The 26,142-nt window shown below is 45.4% G+C and overlaps 4 protein-coding genes across 5 annotated transcripts; 3 read left to right on the forward strand and 1 right to left on the reverse strand.

Moving 5' to 3' along the window:
* The first annotated feature begins 520 nt into the window (after positions 1-520).
* Positions 521-16,876, forward strand: aldh1l1 (aldehyde dehydrogenase 1 family, member L1). Its single transcript, XM_068742907.1, has 22 exons — positions 521-650; positions 1,134-1,368; positions 1,438-1,603; positions 2,348-2,449; positions 2,971-3,060; positions 3,806-3,943; positions 11,575-11,700; positions 11,789-11,880; positions 12,098-12,245; positions 12,355-12,474; positions 12,623-12,750; positions 13,414-13,564; positions 13,644-13,714; positions 13,842-13,947; positions 14,841-14,928; positions 15,018-15,111; positions 15,198-15,297; positions 15,390-15,488; positions 15,635-15,800; positions 15,902-16,007; positions 16,121-16,320; positions 16,512-16,876. The coding sequence occupies exons 1-22, from the start codon at positions 524-526 to the stop codon at positions 16,565-16,567; spliced, it is 2,709 nt and encodes a 902-aa protein (XP_068599008.1). The 5' UTR covers positions 521-523; the 3' UTR covers positions 16,568-16,876.
* On the reverse strand, positions 4,505-11,120 carry LOC137897967 (zinc finger protein ZFP2-like). The gene is made up of 3 exons (XM_068741965.1): positions 10,883-11,120; positions 7,682-8,512; positions 4,505-6,655 (listed from the first exon to the last, which is right to left on the reverse strand). The coding sequence occupies exons 1-3, from the start codon at positions 11,079-11,081 to the stop codon at positions 5,877-5,879; spliced, it is 1,809 nt and encodes a 602-aa protein (XP_068598066.1). The 5' UTR covers positions 11,082-11,120; the 3' UTR covers positions 4,505-5,876.
* Positions 16,877-17,205: 329 nt separating the features above from the next.
* On the forward strand, positions 17,206-19,648 carry LOC137898123 (protein FAM217B-like). The gene is made up of 2 exons (XM_068742118.1): positions 17,206-17,324; positions 18,280-19,648. Exons 1-2 carry the CDS (start codon positions 17,206-17,208, stop codon positions 19,646-19,648), a joined length of 1,488 nt encoding a protein of 495 aa, XP_068598219.1.
* Positions 19,649-20,378: 730 nt separating this feature from the next.
* pdrg1 (p53 and DNA-damage regulated 1) lies at positions 20,379-22,280 on the forward strand. 2 transcript variants are annotated; one of them, XM_068742824.1, is made up of 5 exons: positions 20,379-20,474; positions 20,786-20,861; positions 20,993-21,067; positions 21,206-21,286; positions 21,782-22,280. In XM_068742824.1, exons 1-5 carry the CDS (start codon positions 20,391-20,393, stop codon positions 21,862-21,864), a joined length of 399 nt encoding a protein of 132 aa, XP_068598925.1. In that variant the 5' UTR covers positions 20,379-20,390; the 3' UTR covers positions 21,865-22,280. The 2 variants fall into 2 exon arrangements, with proteins under 2 accessions (XP_068598925.1, XP_068598926.1); XM_068742825.1 differs by having other exon boundaries at positions 20,999-21,067.
* The last annotated feature ends 3,862 nt before the right edge of the window (positions 22,281-26,142 follow it).

Genomic DNA, 26,142 nt, shown 5'->3' on the forward strand with positions numbered 1-26,142 from the left:
TTTTTTTAGCATTTGTGATTTGTTCAGTAAGTAAATTTGGTGACATGTTACCTTATAAATTAAAGACAAAGATAAAAGCAATGCTATTCGATTTCTTTTGTAAGTGCATATGAATCGCAGATGGAGGGGGGTGCAATCTGAAATCTCACCTAGGGCGCCACGTTGGGTAGAGCCGGTTCTGGTGGACCTGCAGACGGAGCGCAGACACAACGTCAACCCGGGGGAGATTTCTTCCAGACGTGATTACAGACCTACGCAGGATCGACTGGATGGTTTATGTAGCTGTTTTGGGGTTGATGGTGACCCAAACTCACCATAATAGTGTAGAAGCATGGGAAAAGTGAGTTTTTCATAATATGGGACCTTTAAATTTAATTGTACAGGGACTTAATGAAGTTCTTTCTGCATATTTCTATCTCCTGCTTTCCCATATTCTTTGCGATTCTTACCCTTTGATCGCCTGGACTTATATTTTATTGATTTATGGCTCTCATTGTTGCCTCTCCAGAACTCAGGTGTGAGGATGAAGATTGCTCTGATTGGTCAGCATCTGTTCGGCCAGGAGGTTTACAAGGAGCTGCGGAAGGACGGCCATGACATCGTGGGAGTTTTCACTATCCCTGACAAAGACGGCAAGGCCGACCTCCTGGGTGAGAACCTCGCTGGGACTGGAACCTCCAAACTCCAGCTTTGCTACGAGTTCATGACGATTGAAATATTAATAGTAGGATCGATTTGTTTCCGAACAAAACGAGTCGGTAAATGAGTGGGGATGGTGTGAAATGGACGTCATCTCATGTCTGTGTTTGTGACTTTCATCATCTTTATATCACAGAAACAGCCCGCAGTAAACGCCCATATTTGGGTTTACAGCACTGTAAAGAACTTACTGGATTATAGACCTGAAAAGGAACATTTGGATTCTTGAATTCTGCACATTGCTCAACTTTGTGGGTAATTAGGTGTGGCCTGATGAGGTCAGCTGTTCAGGCACAATGTGAACTTTTAACCCCTGAATGCCAGTGCTATGCTAGCTAGCGCTTCACTGCTGTTTCTTAATTGTGTTGATTCCCTTTCACCGGTGAATTCTTTTGTTGCGATTGATTTAGCAGTTTTGTCTTTTGTCCCTTCAGCGGTTGAGGCGGAGAAGGATGGTGTTGCCGTCTTCAAGTTCCCCCGCTGGCGTCTGAAGGGCCAGGCCATCCCAGAGGTGGTGGCTCAGTATAAAGCCACCGGTGCCGAGCTCAACGTCCTCCCCTTCTGCTCCCAGTTCATTCCCATGGAGGTCATCAACCACCCCAAGCACAGGTCAATCATCTACCACCCCTCCCTGCTGCCTCGCCACAGGGGAGCCTCCGCCATCAACTGGTAAGGGACGTTCATCTGGTTGGCGTGGGCGTGGTGGCGGGTCGTTCACCTGCTGTCTCTGACACGCAGGACACTGATCCATGGTGACAAAAAGGCCGGCTTCACCGTGTTCTGGGCCGACGACGGCCTGGACACCGGACCGATCCTGCTGCAGAGGGAGTGCGACGTGGAACCCGATGACACGGTCAACACGATCTACAAGAGGTTTCTCTTCCCAGAGGGCGTCAAAGGAACAGTAAGCGACTTGACGTGTGGGTGGCGGGTACAGCATGGAGGAGGTAGGACTGGACCCCCTCCATGCTAACACGGGGGTTCCTCACTTAACGACAGATCGAGTTACGTTCCGAAGACCCAGTCGCTAAACTATTTTCTCGTTAACGAAACCCCCGTTGACCGACAACTTGGCCCACATTTTGTGTGGTCAAAATGTTTGACCACACAAAATGTTTTAAATATTCGTCTCAAGTCGCTTCTCACGTCCTAAACAGTAACCTGCTTTTATTTTAATAAATCTCCATTATTTTCCAGATCAGTAGAAACACTGAGGGTGATGTCAGTGAAGCTCTTTTAGATTTAGTTCTATTTTAATATATATGTCGCCATATAACAGAGTATCATCAGCATAATGGGGAAACGAATCCATAAATTGCTAATATTAAATCAAAAGTGTTGAAACGGTATCATAAAATATATCCAAGTAATGATATTTTAATATAAATATTTAACCATCAATAATTTGATGCAGTTTAAGTACAAAATACACAGATCATTTTCTCTCATCAAAGCTAACTGGAGATTCCAGGTTGGAGCCACGACCTTTTCATTTGTAAAGCCTTTACGAGTCAGAATGTTTAGATAAACAAAACCAAGAATTCATGTATCAGGTTAAGGATGTTTTTGCTCGTCTACTTTCAAACGCCTGCAGTCTAAGACTAACAGACTCGTAACGATGATGAAGTTGACGTTCTTCTGGTTCCAGGTTGACGCCGTGAGGCTAATCGCCGAAGGGAAGGCCCCGGAGATCATCCAGCCACAGGAGGGAGCCACATACGAGGGGATCCAGAAGAAGGACAATGCAAAGGTGAAAATAAAGACTTTCAGATCGCAGTGTTTGAGAAACCAGTGTTTAACTCGTGGGTGGTTGGATGTGAAGTGACTCGCACCGAATGCAAAGTGAAAGTAATTTTCAGCCTGGTTCATGATGACTCAGGGCTGTGAGGTTTCGTTTGACCCAACTTAACCATGTTGTCGAACAACCGGATGCGTACATTTCCGTCATCGTCTTTTCTTTTGCTCGGCATTAAATGCGTTGAGGCTTTAAAATGCTGGCGGCGACTTAGTTCAGATTATGTAAAAAGCTGTTTTAAAAATAAATGTCCCTGACTCTACAGGTCAGGCCAGCAGAGACCCGGACCCCGGTGACCTTTAGACCGGCAGTGCAGTTTTTAGGATAACTTGACAAAAGGGAATGTTTCTGGCACGTTGGATGATTCTGTGCTAGGAATACCTTGGACTAATACCTGACCAGCTTATTTAGCTAAAAGAATGATGAGTAATTACTTCACGAGTCTTTAATCTAAATTAACTCATTCCTGTCTGCAGATTGACTGGAACCAGCCTGCCGATGGTCTTCATAACTGGATCAGAGGAAACGACAAAGTCCCCGGTGCCTGGGCAGAGGTTGACGGACAGGTAAATCATTCACCTGCAGCATTTGTTGATGAATGAATTTGTTACAGCATTGAGTTTCAGACCCTGTCTTTATTTTGCTCATGATCTTGGTGCAAAATGGAAATAATATTTACATTCCTTAATTATCCACAGTAGATTGACGCCACCCACATCCACACTAGTTTACAGGTGTTATGAACAGCGTACCTGCATCTGATAAATAGCAGTTTAACAGTGGCCCATTATGAGCTTTTTAAGGCCAGAAACTTTACAGTCTAATCACTTCTTTCCTTATTGCATCATCGTGCATCGTTAAATCACATCCAATGCTATTGTATTTTTTATATATATATATATATATATATATATATATATACATATTATATTTCAGATAGAAATGCGCTGTCAGATACCCTTCGTGATTCTGATGGTCCGTTATTGAAGACGAGAAAGCATCACGAGTCATTTGTGAAGCCACAGATGTGGCTGAACTTCTTGCAGTTCACACAGCAGCCCTGTTGAATGAATTATTAATGCATATCCATCAAGTCCCAAAGAAGAGCAGCTCACTGCCGTGGTTTTCAGCAGACGCCTGCTGGAGTACAGGTAAAAGGTCCACGTGTTTGGATGTGGCTTGAATCCGCAGGTATCTCAGGAAGGTGGCGCTTCATGTAACTTCACCCGGATGAGGTATTCAGTTGGAGATGAGTCGGTTTACCACCGGTAAGCTTCAGCTGGGTGTTTTTTTTTGTTCGTCTTCCTGTAGAAAGTCACTTTCTACGGCTCCAGTCTGGTGGACAACGGCCCCGCAGTTCACGGTCAACCCCTTGAGATTCCAGGAGCCAGCCGGCATGGCATCATCACCAAGGCCGGACTGGTGCTGTTTGGCTCCGATGGCAAGACTGTAAGTCAACTGATCACATCCTTTAGTGTGATTTTTAACAAATTCTGAAAGATGTTCTAAATAAACACATAATAATGGAGGGAAATTTGAGATGGCCACATTAAAAAACATTTTTTAGAAGAATTTTGATATTAGATAATGCTTAAAATACAATAAAGACGTCTGTTTATACTATTGCACGTAAAAGCAACCATCCCATGAAACTGACTCCTATATTACAACCTGTCCATAAAATCTTTTATGTCTTTTTATTAATTCAATCTCTGTTCAAGTGTGACAGGACTTTTTATATGCAGCTTCTGTAGAGTTGGTGCATCTGCAATCGAAAGGATCTTCCAGTTTCCTCTCTGGAACGATTCCTGGCTTTGTTTCCAACGAGCCACGTCCAGGTGTCTGTGACGTCAATGCTGTTAAAGTTTACTTTCTTTTCGTACTTTAAGACAAAGAAAACGTCACAACGGTCAGCATTTTGGTGTCTTTCCCATTACTGTCCCACTACTGTGCCATAAATTCAAATTTCACAGGAACCAAACCATTTAAATATCGCTGTATTTGCATACATGGGACCAAAGGGTTACGACAATGAGTGCAGGTGATGCAGCAGTTCTGAAAAACAAACATGCATGAGTATTTCAGAGGAATGCAGAAGGGAATAGGTGATTTATTCATTACTTTATTTCACGTTACACCCAAAACACACCTCAGAATGATAAAGGGACTGAACACTAATCCCATTGTGGTGTTTAACTGCAAAAGGAAGCGCACCCATGTGAACCTGAAGCGTGTCTTACAAATCAGGTTTTTTCTATAGCGACACAATCTGCCATCACGGTGGAATGTTAACAAGAATTCTATTTTTACCCTTGTCATTTAGGGTCAGGTAGACAGACGATTACTGTAAATCTAGTCTCGTTAACCTGTCAATAATCCCTATTCTCCAGAACAAATAGACGATGACATGGATTTTCACCTAACACTTTCTCACCCTGTGGGGTTTCTCAAACTTCCTATTTATGTTCACGTGGTTCGTCCACAACAAGTTTATAATACAAAAAAATACTGACATGTACAACAAACATAAAACCGTGAAACATAGTTATTTCCAGTTGTAAATACTGTTACAGTAACACATTGATTGTAATAAAACTTCAGATTAAAAGCAGAATATTTCATTAATGTGGGCTGCGGGGTGGCGCAGTGAGTAGCACTGTCACCTAACAATAAAAAGGTCTCGGGTTTAGTTCCTTTCTGTGCGGAGTTTGTATGTTCTCCCCGTGTCTGTGTGGCTTCTCTCCGGGTTCTCCTGCTTCTTCCCAGCTCCAACAGGTTGGGTGAATTGATCTACCCTAAATTGACCGTAGTCAGCTGGGATAAGCTCCAGCATCCACAGCTGTTCAATCACTAGCACCTGATTTAAACTTTAAATAAGTGGAGTAAAAGATGGGAAAATGTTATCCTAGCTTTGCAAATGGTGTAGATGTACAAGCAAACAGCTCGGCTAGCTCAGTGCAAAGTTCAATAACACAACTATAAGCACCTTTTATTTGTGTTGTGCATATTTATATTTAAAACGGTTCTATTTCTTTACAACGTGCAGCATATTTCTCAATAGACCACGAAGTCCAGCCGCCGACAGCCGATGGCTTAGCCAAGAAATAGTGACAGCACCTGGCTTTGTAAAAAAACACGTTTCGTTTTGTTCTTGAACTGTGAGCAGGATGAGGCTAGCAGTTTCCATAGGTTTTCAGTCTTTATGCTAAGCTAACCACCTCCCGGTTCTGACTACATACGGCTTGTATTCAAGCCCTCGACATCGTTAAACTTTTGAAATGTGCGGCCTTGTACTGAAGATAAAAGGATTTTGTCATCGTTGTGAAGAACGGATCGTTCTGGTATTTATCCGCTCCCAGGACGGACGCCTCGTCGCCGTCTGCTACACGGGACTTTGACTCGTGGACAGTTTGACGCCGTGAACTTTACGCATGTGCCTCTTCATCAGCAACCTCTCGGTGAACAGCTCTTTGCAGTCCTCACATTTGTACGGCCTCTCCTCTTTGTGTTTGGCCAGAACGTGCTTCCTCAGGGTCGACCCTCTGTTGAAGGATTTGCCGCAGACGTGGCAGCTGAAGGGTTTCTCTCCTGTGTGGGTCCGGATGTGTTCGGTCATGTGCCCCTTCAGTTTAAAACACTTGCCACAGAAATGGCAGCTGTAGGGTCTCTCTCCCGTGTGAACCCGCATGTGGTTCTGCAGATTGCTCTGACAGGGGATTTGCTTACCGCATATGTGACAGTCGAAGTTCCCCCTGCTGTCGTGCGGCTTGCTTTCGTGCGTCTTCAGGTGCCACGTCAGCACAGTTTTTTTGGTGAATATGAAGTTGCATATGTGGCAGCGGTATAAGGTGGTGCTCATCTTTTCTCCCGAGTGCTTTTCATCCTCCTCGGGGTTCTCCGTTGGGTTCTTGCCCTCCTCTGCCGCTCTGGAATCTTCCAACTGCTGCACTGTTTTGATGAGTTCCTTCGTTAAGGAGTCCCCGCCGTCGCTGTCCTCCTCTGAAAGTTGCTCCTCGCTCCCGTTGATCCAGAGTTCTGCCTTCTGCTGCTCATCTCTGATCTGGGATGGTCCCGGCTCTTCCTTGCGCTCGTCTCGGCACCAGTCCGGCTCTTGGTTGTGAACTTTCACCTCAGGCATTGGTGTGTTTGGCCTCTCGGCATCTGCAAAGACGGAATTTGAAATGCGTTAGCCTCGCGGTAAACGCAGGCCTCCCACCAGTCCACACCAGTCAGCAGTTTTAACACCGACAGTTCCCATTGGCTGCATGACTCAGCTATAAATGCAGACGTCGCTGTCCTATGCAGAGATTCATTGATCCTGGGCGATGGCTGCACGCAGTCCCATTAATATTTACACCATTAAAGATGCATTATTTGAACCATACCCATGCAAGCCGATATTAAGTTCATTTTTGTGACCCGAGCGGCGCAGGCTAGCAGCTGGAATAGGTGCCTTTGCTCGTGTAGAGTCAGACAGATCGGCAGAGGCTCCGTCGGCCGAGTTAAAAGAGCAGCAGCTTAAGTATGAGACGGAAGAACTCGACTTCGAAAAGAGAGAAAAACGCCTCCGGCTTCATTGTGTTTGTCGATGAAAATACCAATGAATGATTGCAGGATTAAATAGGTCCTCCTCATGCCAGCGCCTTTAAGCTAATTACACACGCCTACTGCTTTATGTACTCGCCACGAAAATCCAGTGCTGCCGGTCATCTGTCTGTAGGCGGTTTCGAAGTCATGACTGCAGCTCCGGCTTCCACATGCATTGCTCACAAACACACAATGAACACACCCCATTTAACGCAACTTTATTGGCATTTCCATAGGAAGACATCGGTCCTTACAGAATGCTGCAAGTCAATAGAAGCACAAATTAAAAGAAATTCCAGCTATCAAAGTGATTAAACGCATTGGAAAAAAACAAGTTGGTCTAATTATGAAAATCGAGCAGGTGATCAACAATATTCTCAGCACATCAAGTGCTTCAGCATGTTCGACTTCAAGCAGAGTGCAACTCAAGCAGTTGGAAAGAGAAGAAACTAATTTGTGCAAATCCACTGGAAGTTCGGTGATCATATAATCAAAGCATAAAGTAAATGACCCCTCTCACTGATTCACTAGATTAGGTATTCTGATTTAGAGTCAGAAGTGAAACGGCAGTCTGCGTGGCTCCGCCGTCGTCTCACTCGCCGTGATCGTGGACGGCCTTCTTGTGGCGTTTCATCAGCAGCAGCTGAGCGAAGCACTGGTTGCAGTGCGAGCACTTGAAGGGCGTGTTCTCCCGGTGGCGGTTCCGGGCGTGTTTGCTCATGGTGGAGGATCTGTTGAAGGTCCTGCCGCAGACGTAGCAGGTGTACGGCCTCTCCCCGGTGTGCGTCCTCAGGTGCTCTTTGACGTGTCCTTTCAGTCTGTACCTGTTTCCACAGACGGGACATGAAAATGGTTTCTCCCCGGTGTGTGACCTCATGTGGCAGATCATTTGACTCTGGGAGCACGTCTTTTTACCGCAGATGGCGCAGCTGTAGCCTTTTTCCGGGGACGACGGGGAACGTGTTGCCGCATGATCTTCGAGGTGCAATTTTAAATCCACTTCTCTCAGAAAAGGCCGACGGCAAATACGGCAAAACAAAAAGCTTGTCCTTTGTCCGAAGGACGGCAACGCTTGATCGGGCTGCGATGCCGTGATGCGATGGGATGTTGGGTTGTATTCCAAGTGATCGCCAACTGTTGCGACTCGAGCCTGGCCGTCGGGGACTTCGAACTCGTCGTGATGCTCAGCGCTCACAGTGCGAGTTGTATTTTCTTCATGCTCTCCAGCGTGAGTGACGTCTGCGGCGCCGCTGTAAGAGGACTGTGCAGCCGCCTCCACCGACCCGCTCCAGGGTTCAATCCACTCCTCTTTACAGGCCGGGACGACTGGCTCCTCCCGGACCTCAGTTGGAATACATTTCGTCTTTACACCCAGCTCCTGCTGAACACAAACCTCCTGTGTCGGTGTGGACAAATCGAACTGGATTGAATCTGTAACAGTGGATAGGAAAATGTTTTTGGTTGCAGCTGATAAAGGCACGTCTTTGATCGCATATGAACTAGATGTCGGGGAAACTGGAACGATCTCCGGCGGTGATGCGCGTCCGAGCGGCGGCAGAGAAATCGAGCGCGAGGTTGTCGAGCCTTGAATAAAAATGCACTCATGTCAAACGATAGAAAACACAATGAAGTACAAACAAGAGTCCCAGATAAACGCGACTACTGCACACATATGCATTATAATATATTCATAATCGAGCTTCAACATTATCTAAGAGGAAGACAGGACACGCATTTAAACCTGCGGCCCACAAGATACCTGAACAAGTGGCTCCTAAGTGTGATTGCCAAAAGCTACACAACATCTTAACATCGACTCTGAACGGTCTTTACTGTAACTACAAGTGTTTGAAAGCTGAATTCAGCATTTCCTCCTTGGTGTCACAAACTGCAGGGAAAGATGTCCAGGTGGGAGAAGGATCCAGCGCACCGGCTGTTACGTAATGTAATGCTACGACACCCGGTGGCTTGATTGCACTCAATACCCAAAATTATAGCCAAATTCTGCGAATGTTGCGACACAGAATCACGAGTCTCCCTGGATCACAATAGGAAATCTGCATGTTGGGGTCGCAGCGCCTAAACACAGAACAGCCGTTCAGCCTGGCTGCGACACCCTGGGCAGAAGATTCAGCAACGCTTGAGATATTAACCACTTATGTAAGATGTTTGTGCGATTATTGGGTTCGTAGCGACGCCGCAGACATAAAAACTGGGATTAAATATACGGAAGGAAAGCGATTGCATCACGTGCTTCCAGAGTCTATCAGAATCGGATGTTGTGGATAGTTATCAGATCTGGATTAACGCTGTGGCACAGAGTGAACCCTCCACTCCAACAGAAACGGCAGCGTGCGCGGCGTGACGTCACTTCCTGTGAGCCCATTGGTTGAACGCTGGTTAAACACGGAAGCAGCTTGAAGTGAGTCCCGGTATGTCTGCAGTGTGGAAGCATTCTGAGGTGGAAGACAAAAACCTGCCGATTGAGGTGTTCATTTCATTTTAAATATATTCGCATTTAATATTTCCTTTCGCAGTCGTCCAAGTCTAAAGTGGAAAAAGTATTTTATTTATTACTTGGCTGTTCAAGCTACGCCACAGAAGTGCTCTGTTTAAGAGTTAAATGTTGAAATAAGATGAATAAAATAAAAAATAGGGTCCTGGCATCCTGGATCCATTTTTTCACTCTCTATTTTATTTTTTTATGTATCGGAATCGGTTCAAAATCAAATGACCCGGAGGCAAAAGAAACCTGATCGGGACATCCGTAGTTTGTGAGATATGGCATCTTCTTTTGTTTGATTTACACAAGTGTGAATCACGGATCAGAGCGCGTAGAACCACAAGGAACATTCATGCCTGAAAAACAGCAAAATGCCAGAGGGACAATCACGACACATTCCTCACACACAAAGACAAATAAACTTCAGTGTGTGAAGGTGAACGTAGTTTACACGAATGTGGCACTGAACTCGTTTCAGGTTCTGCTAGTATTTAGCAAACCATTGAATTTTGGTGTGACGAGATGCTGTGCAGCTCGGTTTCATCCCTCCTTCATTCTCTCGCCATCCCCATCGTGCTTTTTTTGTAATATTTAAAATCCATGTTTCCTGGCATGATGTACAATTGATCCAAGTCACTCAATGCGGTGACTAATAAATTCTGTACATTTATTTTAATCATCGTTTCAGGAATAAGGAAAAATGGCATTCATTCATAAACCTCACAGGAAATGGAAATAATTTTTTCTATAAAATTGGGTGCAGATAATTCAGTTAAACAGATGCCGAATTTACCGTACTATGTTTAAATATATAGCTTCTTTAAATATATGCATTTTATCCATGCATTTAAATTTATTGTCTTGACATTTTCACAGACAGCGAAATGAACATGAGTCGTTAAATTTGACGCACGTAATATATATTAACGTTAAGCATATAAAGCTATACCCCATAATTAGATGTTATTTAACATAAATTAAAATCATATTTTTTTTTTTATACCTGACCCCCAGGGTCTCTCTCTACAGGGAAAATTATCATATTTATTGCACAACTGCGTAATGTTTGTCACAAACCTCACAAATAAAACATTTTCCTACATTTTGAACTCCGACCAAATAACCAAGCAAATTACCGTGTAATCTTAAATAACCCCCCGTCACCAGCTGGCGTTAGCTAAGGCTGCTAACGTTAGCAGGCTGTAGCATCTTTTCAGTGGTTTTCCTACGGGACTGAGGGCACGGCTAGCCGGAACGCACGGGAGGCTAAAGTGCAGCGTCATCGTGAGGGAGCGTACCTGCCCTGCGGAGCCTGATCTGGGGGTTGTAGACCATGTCGAGCAGCCGCTGCAGTCTCTGGTTCTCCAGCTTGGTTCGGTACACCTCCTCCTGGTAGTCGAGGACTGCCTTCTCAAAGAACCCGTAGATGTCGACCGCAGCTGCGGTCAGTCTTTCCGTCAGAAAGACATTGAAGGACTGCAGCGTGACGTTAGCCATTTCCGAAGCTCGTCCGTCCGTCGGCCGCCTCCGGACGAGTTGTTGTGTACAGCGGGAGCCCTGCACCGTTTACTGGGTATATGAATTAATCACACCGCCCCCTGCTGGAGGCGACCGTGTATGACACCCACATGGAGCACAGACAGACAGGCAGATAAATAGATAGATAGATAGTCATTCACACACACACACACACACACACACAGTCTACTGACACTTTGGAGAAATCATTTCACCCAAATTGCATGTTTTTGGAAGTGGGAGAAAACTGGAGAAAACCCACATAGACCACGTGGAAAGCGTACAAACTCCACACACACACACACTTTATATATAATATTGTACATACGTGCATTTGACGTGTCTGAGGACACATCTAGCATCATTGATCAGCTTATTTTAGAGCCCGATGACTGATTATCTTAAGTTTTCTGTGAGCTAATTTATTCTCCATGTTTTTTTTGAGTGCTTCTTAAACTCTCCCTCTCTGCAGCTGCTGGTGAAGAATCTACAGTTTGAGGATGGAAAGATGATCGCTGCAGCTCAGTACTTCAGCTCAGGGAGCAGCGCCGCTGTGGAGCTCACAGAGGAGGAGAAAGCCTTTGCTGAGCAGATGAGGGTCGGGTCTCCCATCCTTAAGAAAGTTTAAATGTATGTTCCTCCACTAAAAACGAGCCTCGCTTTCTGTTGACGATGCTTCCTCGCAGGCTGTGTGGCAGAGTATTCTGTCCAATGTGGCTCAGGTTGAAGACTCGACCGACTTCTTCAAGTCTGGCGCTGCGTCCATGGATGTAGTCAGGTAATTGGGCCGTTACTGTCTCATGGTATTTCTCTGTGGAATGTACCGTGGACACAGGACCAGAACTTTATCTGGTCCAAACTCAAGTACCGGTATCTTGACAATACCCTGGAAGTGTACCGATGTTCATGCTCAGCAGAGGATGAACCCTGCTGGCAGTTTCTCCGTCTACAATATGCCGTTGACTCCATCCTCTCCTCCCCGTCGTCGTCTTCAGGCTCGTGGAGGAGGCGAAGCTCCGGGCGAGTACCTGCCAGCTGCAGAACGAGGACGTCTACATGAACACCACCTTTCAGGATTTCATTCAGATGTGTGTCAGGAAGCTCAGAGGGGAGGACGATGAAGAGGAGCTGGTTGTTGATTACGTGAGTGTAAACCGCTGCGCTAAAAATCGACAGTCCTAAAGTTAGTGTTGAAGACTTGCTGCCCGGGTAAGCTGTCGTGTTGACGGCCTGACTTTCTTTTAATACCAAGGTGGAGAAGAACGTCAACAGTATGACCATAAAGATGCCGCATCAGCTTTTCATTAACGGAGAGTTTGTCGACGCAGGAGCAGGAAAGACCTACAAGACCATCAACCCCACCGACGGCGAGGTACGAACAAAGCCCAGACAAAATGGCACGACTAACGAAAGACGCTTTTCATTCTATGGGTTCTGTCGTGAACGACTATTGAATATCGTGATGTTGTTTATCTTTTGATGAACGTGCGTCCCCGTCCCCCCCCCCCGTCCCCCCGCAGGCCATCTGCGACGTGTCGCTGGCCCAGATAAGTGACGTGGACAAGGCAGTGGCGGCCGCCAAAGAGGCCTTCGAAGAGGGAGCGTGGGGCAAGATGAACCCCAGAGACAGAGGGAGACTCATCTACAAGTCAGTTGCTCTTCAGTTGGACGTGTAGGACGACTGTTTGCTGTTTAGGGCTCGACCTAAAGGCAGCTGTAAAATCATAGCTAGTGCACCTCCTAGTGTCAGCTTGACATAGTCCGAAAACTCAATATTCCTGTGGGTCTTGGAATATCAGTGAAAATGCTGGAAAACGGCTGGCACTGAAGGAGTTAAGCAGCAAAAGCTCTGTGACCCGGTGCACCAGGTGAGACGGCGCGACATAACATGAATATTTCGTTCCACCTGCCAGATTCTGCGTCTGCATTTATCAGCAGTTGCTCAAAAAAACATGTCCCCGGACGAGTTTCGCTGTGGATGTGTGGAACACAGATGATTATCCTGTTATAATGACTGATACTTTATTTATTAATTTTTTTACCTGCCCTGTCTAACGTGGGGAGCGAGATTTGAAGTTCAACAGCATTGAGATAAAGTGCTTTTGGCTAGCGACGCGGCGTGGAAGGCGCCTGAAATGCACCTGGACCATTGATTTTCGATCATTTCAACTAATCGCTAAAACTGCACCGGCAGAATTACTGATGTCTTTACGCCACTGTGTTTGTTAACGAGAGCTAATTATAGTCAGTATTATCCCAAACTGCCGTATTTCCGATCCCTGACGTCAGTGACGCCGTGTCCCACCCGCAGGCTGGCTGACCTGATGGAGGAGCACCAGGAGGAGCTGGCCACCATCGAATCCATCGATTCGGGAGCCGTCTACACTCTGGCCCTGAAGACTCACGTGGGAATGTCCATCCAGACATTCCGATACTTCGCTGGCTGGTGCGACAAGATCCAGGTAAGATGGCGCGGCTGTGACTACGTCAAACATGGACATTAAATAACTGCTATGAATGAATAATAAATGTCATCGACAGGGCAGCACCATCCCCATCAATCAAGCCAGGCCCAATCGGAACCTCACCTTCACAAAGAAGGAACCAATAGGGTGAGAGATGACTGAGTGGGATACAAGTATCTACATAAACGCCTTAAGTTGTTGTCTTTTCCAGAATCGCATATGTAAGTAACTTCCAGCTGCATTAAGATTCCCACTTTACTTATTTTTAAATCAGAGTCTGCGCTATAGTGATTCCCTGGAACTACCCCCTGATGATGCTGGCATGGAAGACGGCAGCCTGCCTGGCAGCTGGAAACACCGTCGTCCTCAAACCGGCGCAGGTCGGCCTCTCTCGAGAACGTGTTCTGTTAAAAATGTCATATCGGCATTCTTTAAACAAACAAACTGCAGCACAGAAAGAAGAACATTTCATTTAAAAAACATTATCATGGTCTCGTCTTTGCTTGTAAATGAAGTTCATGTGCTGCTGCACTTGACATGCTAGCTGCAACTTGCTTTGTCGTGGACGAGTCACATGTAGAATCCCAGTCATCACAGCGCCCCCTATCGAGATGCAGGAAAACTGCATGAGTTTTTTCAGCTGTTTTATGATCGCTCAGCACAAAAAACATGTCACGCATATAGAGTTGTTGACAAAAAAGAAACGCCACTACATTATATACATCTGCGGAACTATGGTTCATATAGCTGTAGTAAATAACAACATACAGAGAGACATCAATACCTGCCGCTCCCAATCACTGCTTGATAATTACATGCTTTAAAGGGATTAAATAGTTTCTGTAACATGACTCATCATCATGAAACTACATCTCCCAATTGGACGTTGACTTGTCGAACCTGTTCATGAGAGCACAACCGGATCTACTAATCTTTCAGCTTTTACTGATGATGCTACACTAACATGAGTGAATTACAAAATCTTTTCCTGTAGTTTAATTTTGACAATCAGTAAATGCTCCAGACCCAATTTAAATTTGAGGCATTTAAATTATGAAAAAAAAAAAACTGTTTTTTTTTACGCACTTATAACTTTATTATTTAAACAGCCTTGACAGTGCAAGAGACAAGTTATTGAGGTATATCCTCTGGAGAACATGTCTCATAGCGGTTGAGCTGATTCAGTCTGGACCAACGTGGGTCCGGTAATGGCTAATCTGACAGACTAGCATTGTCCTGCTAGACTGGATAAAAATAAGATGCGTGTTTCCAGGTGACGCCACTGACGGCGCTGAAGTTTGCAGAGTTGGCTGCAAGAGCAGGACTACCCAAAGGAGTGGTTAACATCCTGCCTGGATCTGGTAGTTGGACACATTGGGACTCACTTCCTCGTCAAGCATCACATTAGCCTGACCTCGGCCAATGATGTGTAATTGTACTTTTCCTCCAGGTGCTCTGGTGGGTCAGCGTCTATCCGACCATCCGGACGTCCGTAAACTTGGCTTCACGGGCTCCACTGAGATTGGCAAACACATCATGAAGAGGTAAAACACAGGTATAAATACAACCTCTAAACTCAACGTGATATCGCTGCTCAACGTTGTCCTGCCGTGCTCTTGGACATATTCAGCTGTGCTGTCAGCAACGTGAAGAAAGTTTCTCTGGAGCTCGGAGGAAAGTCTCCCCTCATCGTCTTCGGTGACTGTGACATGGACAAGGCTGTCCGAATGGTAAATTCCATAATGGACGCTCATCTCCTGGTCGTTTAGCACACTTTTAAAGAGTCACGGATTCAAATCGCCGTGTTGTTTTTGAATTTCAGGGCATGAGCTCAGTGTTCTTCAACAAAGGAGAGAACTGCATTGCGGCCGGAAGACTTTTTGTGGAAGACACGATTCATGACGGCTTTGTGAAGAAAGTGGTATGTCTAAGATTTTATTCACACCACTCTACAACCACAAGCGCCTTGATTCTCATGTTGGTCACAAAACCCTTTGCATATTGAATCCAGTGGTTTTGTGTATCTCCACATTCGTGGTCGTCTTGCGCTGATTCTTTATCTCTCAGGTCGAGGAGGTCAAGAAGATGAAGATCGGTGACCCGCTGGACCGTTCCACTGATCACGGTCCTCAGAACCACAAAGCCCACCTCGACAAGCTGGTGGAGTATTGTCAGACCGGCGTCAAGGAGGGAGCTACTTTGGTCTGTGGGGGCAAACAGGTGCAGCGGCCCGGTGAGCGAATGTATCTGCACCGCAGCTGATGGTTTAGCGAGTCCAGGGCGTGTCCCACCTCCGATATGAAGCAGTTTGACTTCTGCTACGTCTGCTTTAAGGTTTCTTCTTCGAACCCACGATCTTCACCGATGTCCAAGACAACATGTACATCGCTATCGAGGAATCATTCGGTCCGATCATGATCATTTCCAAGTTCGAGGATGGGTACGACTAACTCAAGACGACGCCTTGAAAAGACTTGTGTACCTTTTGAACCACATTGAGCTGAATTTTTGTTCCTTTGCTCTTCCTCCCTCACGTGTCCCTCCGTCCCTCAGCGAGGTGGACGACGTCCTGAGAAGAGCCAACGCTACAGAGTATGGCCTGGCGTCCGGCGTCTTCACGCGGGACATCGGTAAAGCTTTGTACGTCAGTGAAAAGCTGAACGCCGGTACGGTTTTCGTCAACACCTACAACAAGACTGACGTGGCCGCGCCTTTCGGAGGCTTCAAACAGTCTGGCTTTGGAAAAGACCTGGGTAAGAAAAAAACAATAAAATATATATAATATAAAAAGTGCTTTTGCTATACTGACCAGCAGCAGGCTATTTAACTATATTTCGTTGTTTATTCTGGGTAAAGCTTTTGTTATTTTGCACAGTTTTGAAAAACCTCTGTCTCTAAGTGTAACAAGTTTATAGTGATGAAATTGTTTCCGTCCCTCCGACAGGACAAGAGGCTCTCAACGAATACCTGAAAACGAAGGCTGTAACCATCGAGTATTAAGTCCCGTGACGGCGGAAAGAAAAGTCGAGGCATCAGCTCAGAAAGATGACATTGTGTCAGATTGTTATTTCTCTATCGTCTACTGACCAGAACACTGTAATCACTTTAACATGCTAATCGATCACTACTATGGTGTAATGGGCAAACGTGCATCTTTCATTTTCTTCAACGGTGACGTCCTTCCCCATCAGGATCTAACCGGACCTAATTTCAGAAGAAATATGTTAGTTATTAACAAGCACTTGTTCTATTTGCCATTAACTACTGCAAGATCATGTTAATCAATAAAAGTGCCTTTTGAGTCATTCCAGGAAACCTAGAAAATGGTCTTTATTGTATTCCACTCACAGTCCCTTTTACTTAAACCTTAACATGTGGATGGATCAAAGGCGCCTTTTACCTGCGCAGATATGATCAGAGGCTAATCCCATTGAGGCACCTGGCTCAGGAAAATGTTAGCTCCGCCTCTGGTCGCCTCTCTCCAGGATGGAGTGATCTGTGCTGCCCTCTGCTGGTCGCCGGCTTACCGCACAGCAGGGCGCATGACGGGTGTCCGTCCCCCCCCCCCCCCTCATTATGATCCCTCCTCCGCCGTGGTTCTCCTGAGCAGCCCACTCGCCCCGAGTCCAAGAGCCGGGATGGGTACAATTCTACAAGAGCGAGAGCCACAGCAACACCCGGGGAGGGTTTCCATCACGGGGCCGGAGTGGAAGAAGAAGAAGGCGTCGTGGAACAGCAGCAGGCCCGACGTGGACAGGTAGCGTGTTCATCAGGGAGAAATGGAGGAGCGGCGGCGACGCGTAAATGCGCGCTTCTTGCATCCGCTTGTGATCTCAGAGACTCTTAATCTATTAATCGATATGTCAAGGAATCCATTCTTCTTCGCGCGATTAATTTTATCTTCTGACGCGTGCATTCGTTTAATAGTTTCATTCTTTATTTTTTTCTCTCTCCAAGCAATAAAATGGGTAGGCGGCATTCACAAAGGAGTGCGCTGCAGAACCAGTACGCGCTCCCAAGACAGGAAAACACCGAGGAGAAGGTAACTGGGACGAGCCGATGGTTTTACAATCCAAGAAAATTCACCTATTGATTAATATTTTTCATGTTTGATGCAACCAGAATGAGGAGTCCTGTTTTCATCCAGGTTTAATGTACTGATGTAATGTAATGTTATTGTTATTTTGTTGTTATTTAGCTTACATATATGTTACATATTTCTGAATATATTTTATTTATCATGTCTTTGTAATTATTACCCACAGGGAGATTTAATTTTTTAGTGCTGCCCATATTTGCTATTTGGAAATGTTTTATTTTATTTTTTTGCATTTACACGGCAACAGATTATACCTATACTTAAGGAAAGAATGAAGTTTGTGTTTGAAGTACTTTCATTGACAAATGGCATGTATGTTTACCAGGAATTATATTTTATCAAAATTGAATAGGATCCACTGAGATTCGGTAGCTATTGCATAATCCTGCTCACCCGAACACAGGTGAAAGCACGACGTCAACGTGTATTAATGATAAGTGGTAAATATGTGTCTGTTTTTTATCACAGAAGCTGCAGCAAAGACTAAAACACAAACCGAACGCCACCAAGGACAACGGCTCTCCACAAAAGTGAGATTGATGTTTGCAAAAGAATTCTTGTCATCCTTTGCCACCCGGAGGCCATGATAATATCCATCACTTTCTCCCTCTAGTGTTCAGGGACTCTCTGAGTCTGGTCCGGTGCATCCTGTAAAGGACAGGAAGGAAGTTCAGGCGCATCCACCTGCTCAGCGCTGCAGCCGCGGAGAACATCAGCTAACGCCGTTCAGAGAGAACAAAGACGCACCGGCCCTCCCCTGCTTCGCCTTGACTGATTCACGTCCCGATCTCCTGGACGGAATCTCGTCGATAGGGAGTCTGAGCAGTCACGGAGAAAGTGACAGCGACACGGACTTGTCCGAGTCAGAGAGACTTCCTGTATTGCGCACCGGTGGGGTTCTTCCACAGCTGGAGCTCAGGCCAGAGGTCATCAAGCCTGAAGAAGCCTCCTCTCGCAGCCACAGGCCCAGAGGACGTAGCCACGGCGGTTTCGACTTCCCGGATTTCCTCCCTCCGCCTTTCAACTCCTGGAGCCTCAGTCAGCTGGCTGTCTTTTACGACACGGAGGGCCGGGGCGCGTCCCGTCCGAGGCCCACGGGTCCTTTGGAACGGTACCTGGAGAGGCTGCTTCAAATGGAGTGGCACCAGATTCAGACCTGTCAGGAAAAGAACGGAAAGTCAGATGTTACAACCGGCTGCCACAGATCCTCCGCCTCTGCCTCGTCGCGCCTCAGCTCCCCGAAACGCATCCTCCGGTGTCAGCGTGCCTTCCCCTTCACCTTCCTCTCCTCTCTGGCGAGTCACTCCGTCCCGCTCCCCGGCTGCGCATGTGCTTCCTGCTGTAGCCGCTACACCACCAGGAGCAAGACGTCCTGCCGCTCCACCCACACTCACACCCGCCAGTCCGGATTGGGCCCCCTGATGCTGCACAGGGGGCCAGGGTCGCTCCCGAAGAGGAGCTACAGCGAGAGCCGGGTCCGCTCCTCAGACCGGCGCTCTGCATCCCAAACTCAGAGGCCCCACAGTCCCGTTAGGACCGCCAGTCACCTGAGGAGGATGCAAGCATCAGGCAACATCCGCAACCTCGTTCAAGACGCTAACGCAAAGCCTCTCTCCGCTGCCAGAGACGCTAGCGCCGGTGCTACCGGAGACTGTTTCCCATGGCGGGGGGACGTGTTGGATTACAGGACAGGGGGTTTTAGGAGGCGGAGCGGATCCGAGCAGAGAACAGGTAGATTAGAAAGACGGGGCGCACTGGAGAAAAGACAAAGTGGTTCCGAGTGCAAAAGAGGAGGAGGAGGAGCTGATCAGAGGAGAGCAGCTGAGATCAAGGAGCAGGAAATCAAACCAGATGCTGTCACTGCAATAATGGACAATTTACCCGGGTCCAAAGATTCCCCTGTAAACCGACTAAGCAAAGTGAAACAGGTTGAGTTTGTTACTTCAGCTAACCTCTGTGCCGCGACTCGTCGCCGCGTTTAAGAGCTGATTCAAAGCTTGTAAATGAAATGTTTTCACAAGTGAATGTTATTTTTTAAGAAGATAGATTGTTTAATCCAATGCTGGGATTGTAGTCGAACAGGCTAATGCAACAGTGGACGTTCACATGCACTATTGATTACTGTACACACTGATCAGTTGGGAAGGTGGATATTTATAAATGTGGGATTTTTTTTTAAATCAACTTTTCAACGTGTTTTTCTCGTGCAGGATTTTTGCCGTACTGAGGTGAGATTCTGTAAAAATAATTTGGATGTAATTCCATTGTGTGTAGGCCTAGTACTCTGTGGCTGATTGATTTATGAAGATGGGAATATATGCACAAAACATATAACATCTTATATTTTTGTCACCTTATACGGCCAATATAACGTTATAGCTGTATAGTTTATTTAATTTCAATATAATAAAGTTCTGATTTTGCAAGACTGTTAACAGAAGGAGTGTTTTATTTTCCAAAAAATGAACTGTGAGGCAACTATGGTACTGATGTACATATCATATCATGATCATTTAAGAAATGTAAATAAAATCTGAAGGTTTAACAGAGAACATAATTAATGAAAATGAAAATAATTTTACATCAGATGACTTTAGGTTTTGTCTTTTTTCACTCAACACCAGTGCTGACTTTTTGACGTCTGAATATATAAGACGGGGGCGGCCACCTTTTCATCCAGTCGTTGTTTCTATCCGGACGTGTTTTTGTAACGGCACAGCCAACATGGACCCTGTATCCCAGCGGATTTTGGAATATTTGACCGAAGTGGAAGCGGCCGCTGAAGAAGTTCTCACCACTAAACAACAGGTTATTGAATATTTGAGTCTACTCGGTAATAAAAAGCTGTCAAATGCACCGGAGGCTTTTGGATAAACCGACTAACTAATGAGACTGTTAGCCGCCAAGCTAACTAGCTAACGTGTCTGTAAAGAAGAATCCTACTTGTGGGATTGGTTTGATATCTCTCCGATGATACTGATGAAAGTACATAATACACCGGCCGGGATGGGACAGTAAATATAATATAAAGTAAATATAATTTTACATGTCAATAGCCACCGGATAACGTTTCATCAAATGCTGTCCGTGTTGAGAAATAATGTCTTGTGTTGTTTCAGATAGTTGACCTGGACACAAAGAGAAACAGGAACAGAGAGGCGCTGAATGCACTGAAACATGAAATGTCAGATTCAGGTATTTATAATAACATAGAACAATTAGCTAATGATTGTGGTGTTTTTATGGGTCAATTCTGTCGCTTTAAGTCTAGTTTTCTGTGTTGCTGCACTTCAAAATAAGACTTGAAACAATGTTTCCATTTGCAGAAAAAGTCATGGTATGCTTTGGAAACATGTTCATCAAATTACCCAAATTGAAGACGAGTGAGATGATTCAGAAAGGTAACGAAATGACAGAATCCCACGCCGTGCATCCTTATATTCCCACTGTGAATATAGGTAGATTTGTTATAATTGTGGTTAGGGTTAGCATCATGACATCATCTTAACATATGTTTTTATTTTTATGCTAATGTGTAGATCAAGAGCAGCTGGACAAGGAGATAAACGACCTTCGCAAAGTGCTGAAAGCAAAAGTAAATCATCTCAATGAGATTCAAGGTACTTTGACAAAGAAGTATTACTGCACACAAGTACTATGAGAGTAGCGTGACAGATAACACGATGTGTTGATGGATCTGTATTCATCAAAGTTCTTACTAAATATTCATTTATGATTGTTGGAACATTTAATTTCTCTGAATATGGAGAGGAAAAGTGTGTCAGCACGTCAGAAATGTGTCTCCGGTGTCTTATCGCAAGAAATTTTGTTCAGATAGTAAACTTGATTTCTGACAATTGTTAAACTCCCAGCAGTTCCATTATTGGACGAGGGAGTGGAAACAGTAAGATAGCTCAGCAGTTATTCCTCTGTGGAACGCCGAGGTTTTAGGAGGGTGAAATCCACGGTATTTATTCCCAGTGGCCAAAATCCAAAGCAAGTGGAAACATTTCTTTTGCTACCATTTTGTGTCCAATGCTGCTGGAGACAGAAATGGATGTCCCACGGTGAATAACCGATCACTGATTATGGCACGTCTTTCTGCTTGATTGCAGGAAAACCGGAGCTGAGAGGCTACAACCTTTCCCCTCTGTCGTCGGATGAACTCAAAGCTATTAGCAGCCTATTCAAAACATGACATCTGACGAGGTGAGGACAAAGGCTCGTCTTTCTGACGAGATGGAAAATGTCCACCTGATCGTTTGTTCCTGACACGCTGCCGTCTGGATGATCTGATCAAACCACATTCGTCTCCTGGATCTTTCTGATGTTTAATCTACAAAATCACATTTGAGACAGGAAGTGAGTTCGGTCGTTCCCGCTTTCCTGTCTTGATGAGCTGTTGGGAGACCTGCTCTGTGTTTTGTAAGCAAACTGAAACGGACCTGTTTATAACTGCGCTGTGGCTGGTGTTAGGATTAGCTTTTTGCTAGCCACAAATAAACATTTCAACTGACAGGTAAGTTTCAGAGGTTTTTCTGTTAAATTTTTTATTTTATTTTTTTAAATGCATCCAACAATGGAAATATGGAAATAAATAAAATATAAACTAGACTAGCTGTGCTTTTCATTTAGTGAGAAAACGTGTCAGCCCTGTCCAGCGCCACCAAGGTCACCTTTAGGCGGTCCGCTGGGGAGATATGCAGCAGGAAGACTAAAGGACAAAATGGGAAAATGATCCCACACGACGTGGGACCTGAGGCCACAAAGATGTTGATTGGCCACTAGGTGGCAGTGTGCAGCCAAGAAGGCACACCTTGTTGCAGACCTGCTGCTGATGCTCCGCGTTATAACAGGCTTATAATGAACACCAGAACTCCAACACGGCATCTGTCATGTTGTTTTGCCTTGAACTGATCCAATGTTTAATATTTAATTCACGTCTCGTGAGTAATTGAATGTGTTATTAGTTTGTATGAGCTGCATTTGTGTACTCTGAGATGTCAGCTTTCCACACTGTGCGTGCAGATGCTAGTTTGTTGTTGCTTTCTCATCTGACCAGATGTGTTTCTCGCCCCTTGTCACAACTGGAGTGTTACCCTGCTTTTCCTGAAGGGGATGAAATATAGGTATTTTGCGTAATAACACATTCTGACATGCCACAGAGCATGAGAAGACAAGGACAGCCTGGGGCTGACGGGAAACATGGACAGTTTCAGAGGCGGTTTGAGTAAATCGCAGCAGTAATTGTAATCTTCAACGTGAGTTGCGTGCCAGATCTGAGAGTAAAAAAGTGTTGGAACCCTCTCGGTGATTCAAGAAGTTCAATAATGGCAGCAATCGAGACACACCGATGCTCCACGTTTGTCTTCTGCCGGCGGAACAAATCAAAAGTGAGCTGATGAATGATGCTATAATGAGGTTTACCTCCATTGGATCACGAGCACCGGCTGATGAGTGCCTCTGAGGAAAAAACCCCATCGATCTGTACTTGATGGTGGAAAAAAGCCCAAAGATCTCGAGGTTAGCTGTCCCTCAGCTTGATTGATCCGCCGTGATGACAGCCAGAAAGCTCGATCCAAACAGATTGCACTATTTGAAAGGGAACTTTGAGCCAGTAGTAATTACAAAAACAGACTCCCGTCTCCTTGTGTGCAGAGATTTAAGTGGAGAGGTGAGATTTCTTTGTGTGTGTGTGCGTGTGCGTGTGCAGGCCTTCGCCTCCATCTCGGCGGGAGACCGAATCGTTTCATGTCTGTTTAGAAAAGCCTTCTCATGTCTCATTCCACCTCGCTGGACGGCTGCTTTGGTGTCAAAGGCAATAGCCTCGGATTACGGACCGTGACGGAGCAAAGCGTGACGCCCAGAGATTGAGGAAACAAGTTCATGGTCATGTTTCACATCTGCGGCGGGAGCGTTTATTTCACCAGATGTAGCTGAAGGTTAGCATGCGTGTTTAGCTCTCGCTATAACGTGCGTCCCACATGCATAGCTTGTAGTGTTGCTTTGCCCCATGATGACCTACCAACGGCTGGGAGGAGTCTTGGCCTGCAGACATGTTGTATGCAGGCCCCTCGGCGCACGGACACGCCCTGGTACACGTGAACCGAGTCCCCAGGGGAAATATGAACTGGTGTTTCCCAGGAAGAAGCTAAGACTCTGCCCACGTCTGTTTGGGGTTGCATGAAGTCGCTTGGAATGACTAGCTTTTGTAAAGCTTCAACATGAGCTCAACCGAAACTACAAATCCAATATCTCCATTTCAATTTATCCTATTTTTGGACAATGCAATAAAAGGACCTATAGTACTATAGGGGACAGAGAAAATAAGCTGGGCTTTGCCATCAGACCTAGAGTTTGCTGAAGATGTAGCACTGTTACTAGACGAAACGGTTCAAGCGCAGGAATTCCTCAGTAGAGTTCAGCAGTCTCGTAAAAGAAAATAAAAGTATGACGTGTGTCTCAATGCTAAGTTCAGGGTCCTGCACCACTGAGGAGCCATGGAAGACACAATGAAAGCTGGACCATTACCCCTCGGCTAGAAGCGGTGCAACCGCCAGGATGTTGGTGATGTCACAACCGATGGGAAAACGTGGTAAGTAAGTACATCGTGTGTGGACCGGTCCGCGTCAGATCTCCAAGCCGAGCAGTCGAGACAAGCGGGAGTTAAATTCCAGCGCGGGTTTTATCTAGAGAAGTAATGAAGAACCTGCAGCCGCTCATTTAGAAGCACATAGACGGCGTGCCTTTGATGCTGCTGCTGGGTTTATGTCGTCCAAAAAGGAAAATGCATTACAGCAGTTTAGCTTCACTGCGACTCGTTTTGTCACTTCCTGCATTAAATAAATAAATATATAAACCTGAATTTCATCTGTAAAGTTTCGAGTTATCCCGGATCAGGTCCTGTTATACAGCAGGAAAAATGTTCCCCTTGATTTTTCTTGGCTTTTACGCATAAGCGCTGGGATTCTGTTTAGTTTACAGCAATTCACTTTGTGTGAGGCGGCGCTCGTGTTTGGGAAATGGGAATAAATGAGCAGAAGGAAGAACGACGGCACAGAGCGGTTTAGACAAAAACAAAAAAGGTGAAAATGTTAATTATGAAGGTGAACCAGTTGATTTTTATCATCCATCCATTTTCTTGTCGACCTCAGCCACACACTCACCAAAGCTGCAACCCAGGACAGAACACACAAACTGCACAGAAAGCAATTTCACACAATACTTAAAAATGACAGAGCCAACATTTGGTCGTGCGACTTTCAAAGATTCAGGTTTTTATTTATTTATTTGTTTTTCATCAGGCATCAGGGACAGCTGTTGAAAAGTCAAACATTTATCATTTGTGGCTTCCAGTGTGACATCTTTTATGTCTTCTGCCTCACATGTTTACTATTAACATTCCCCAATGTGATTTATTTGTGACGCCCTTTCAACTCTGTGTTTGAAAAGTGATTTTAAAATAGTTTTAGCGTTGCCCTTTGTTTTCCTGGCTCCCAGCAGGAGATGAGATAATGATCTGGGGTTGCTTTGTGTGGTTCACCCTTAAGCTCCGTGGTTACGATCATGCACAGATTAGATTTAGACAGTAATATGTTTTGAATTTTTTTGCGAAACAGGGTTGGGGTATTACTGTTTCGACATAAAAGAAATAGATTCACTCTCTCTCGCATCTTCCCTCCAAGATGGATGACTTTATTAAACATCTAACTGAGTCTCAGAAAAATCCACCCGGCAGTTGTTCCCCCCCCCAATACTCTTTATGCTTCCCTCCTCTGTTCCTCGCGGCCTCCTCTCTGCTTAAGCCGCTCTTGGATGGATCCTCCTCCACGCTGATTTCTCTCGAGTTCTTCTGTGCTTGTATTGGCTTGATTTCCAGACAAATCTCGATGCAACATAGCAGATGTAGATTCCCCACCACTCTCTAGCCTCTTACACTCGTTCAATGTAATCCCATCCACACTATAAATCCCTCCGTCCACGACGCCCTTTACTGGAACTCTCATGTTGACTGGGAAACACGACAACCTCCTAACTCGGTTGCTTCCTTTGGATCGAATACACGGCCAACAATCAGAAATACACTGGTTTACACTAAAAAAGCACTCGGAGAGCACAAACCTCCCCCAAGCAGCTCGTTCCCCTCCTATCTGGATCTTCACCGTCCACATGGTGATCTGGATCAGCACCAAAAGGTTCTAGATTGTTCTTGGTGTCTTTATACACCGACCATGAAAAGTAAAAGTGAGTCAGAGTTGATGTGTATTTTTAACTGATTCTGGAATCCGTAAATGGAGTTTTAATGTTAAAATGTAAAACATTTTCCTGACTCCATTCTGGACCGCCACAAACGATCAAGAGAGACTTGATGACATCATCGTAAACCATTTGTTCAATATAACTAACAGCAGAGGACAATGGAACTTACATCTCCGCCATTGTCATAAAACCCGCAGCAAATGTTTATCAGAACCAG

Source organism: Brachionichthys hirsutus, chromosome 8 (genome assembly GCF_040956055.1).
Source record: "Brachionichthys hirsutus isolate HB-005 chromosome 8, CSIRO-AGI_Bhir_v1, whole genome shotgun sequence".
Classification (NCBI taxonomy): domain Eukaryota; kingdom Metazoa; phylum Chordata; class Actinopteri; order Lophiiformes; family Brachionichthyidae; genus Brachionichthys; species Brachionichthys hirsutus.

Excerpts from the sequence above, each read along its gene's own strand:
- aldh1l1 (XM_068742907.1), top strand. The coding sequence starts at position 524 with ATGAAGATTGCTCTGATTGGTCAGCATCTGTTCGGCCAGGAGGTTTAC. Across the intron at positions 2,450-2,970 it reads AGAAGAAGGACAATGCAAAG|ATTGACTGGAACCAGCCTGC; the intron begins GTGAAAATAAAG and ends TCCTGTCTGCAG. Across the intron at positions 13,715-13,841 it reads ACAAAGAAGGAACCAATAGG|AGTCTGCGCTATAGTGATTC; the intron begins GTGAGAGATGAC and ends TTTTTAAATCAG.
- LOC137898123 (XM_068742118.1), top strand. The coding sequence starts at position 17,206 with ATGGGTACAATTCTACAAGAGCGAGAGCCACAGCAACACCCGGGGAGG. Across the intron at positions 17,325-18,279 it reads AGCAGGCCCGACGTGGACAG|TGTTCAGGGACTCTCTGAGT; the intron begins GTAGCGTGTTCA and ends TTCTCCCTCTAG.
- pdrg1 (XM_068742824.1), top strand. The coding sequence starts at position 20,391 with ATGGACCCTGTATCCCAGCGGATTTTGGAATATTTGACCGAAGTGGAA. Across the intron at positions 20,475-20,785 it reads TTCTCACCACTAAACAACAG|ATAGTTGACCTGGACACAAA; the intron begins GTTATTGAATAT and ends GTGTTGTTTCAG. Across the intron at positions 21,287-21,781 it reads TCATCTCAATGAGATTCAAG|GAAAACCGGAGCTGAGAGGC; the intron begins GTACTTTGACAA and ends GCTTGATTGCAG.
- LOC137897967 (XM_068741965.1), bottom strand. The coding sequence starts at position 11,081 with ATGGCTAACGTCACGCTGCAGTCCTTCAATGTCTTTCTGACGGAAAGA. Across the intron at positions 8,513-10,882 it reads GATCAGGCTCCGCAGGGCAG|ATTCAATCCAGTTCGATTTG; the intron begins GTACGCTCCCTC and ends CCACTGTTACAG. Across the intron at positions 6,656-7,681 it reads GAAGGCCGTCCACGATCACG|ATGCCGAGAGGCCAAACACA; the intron begins GCGAGTGAGACG and ends CCGTCTTTGCAG.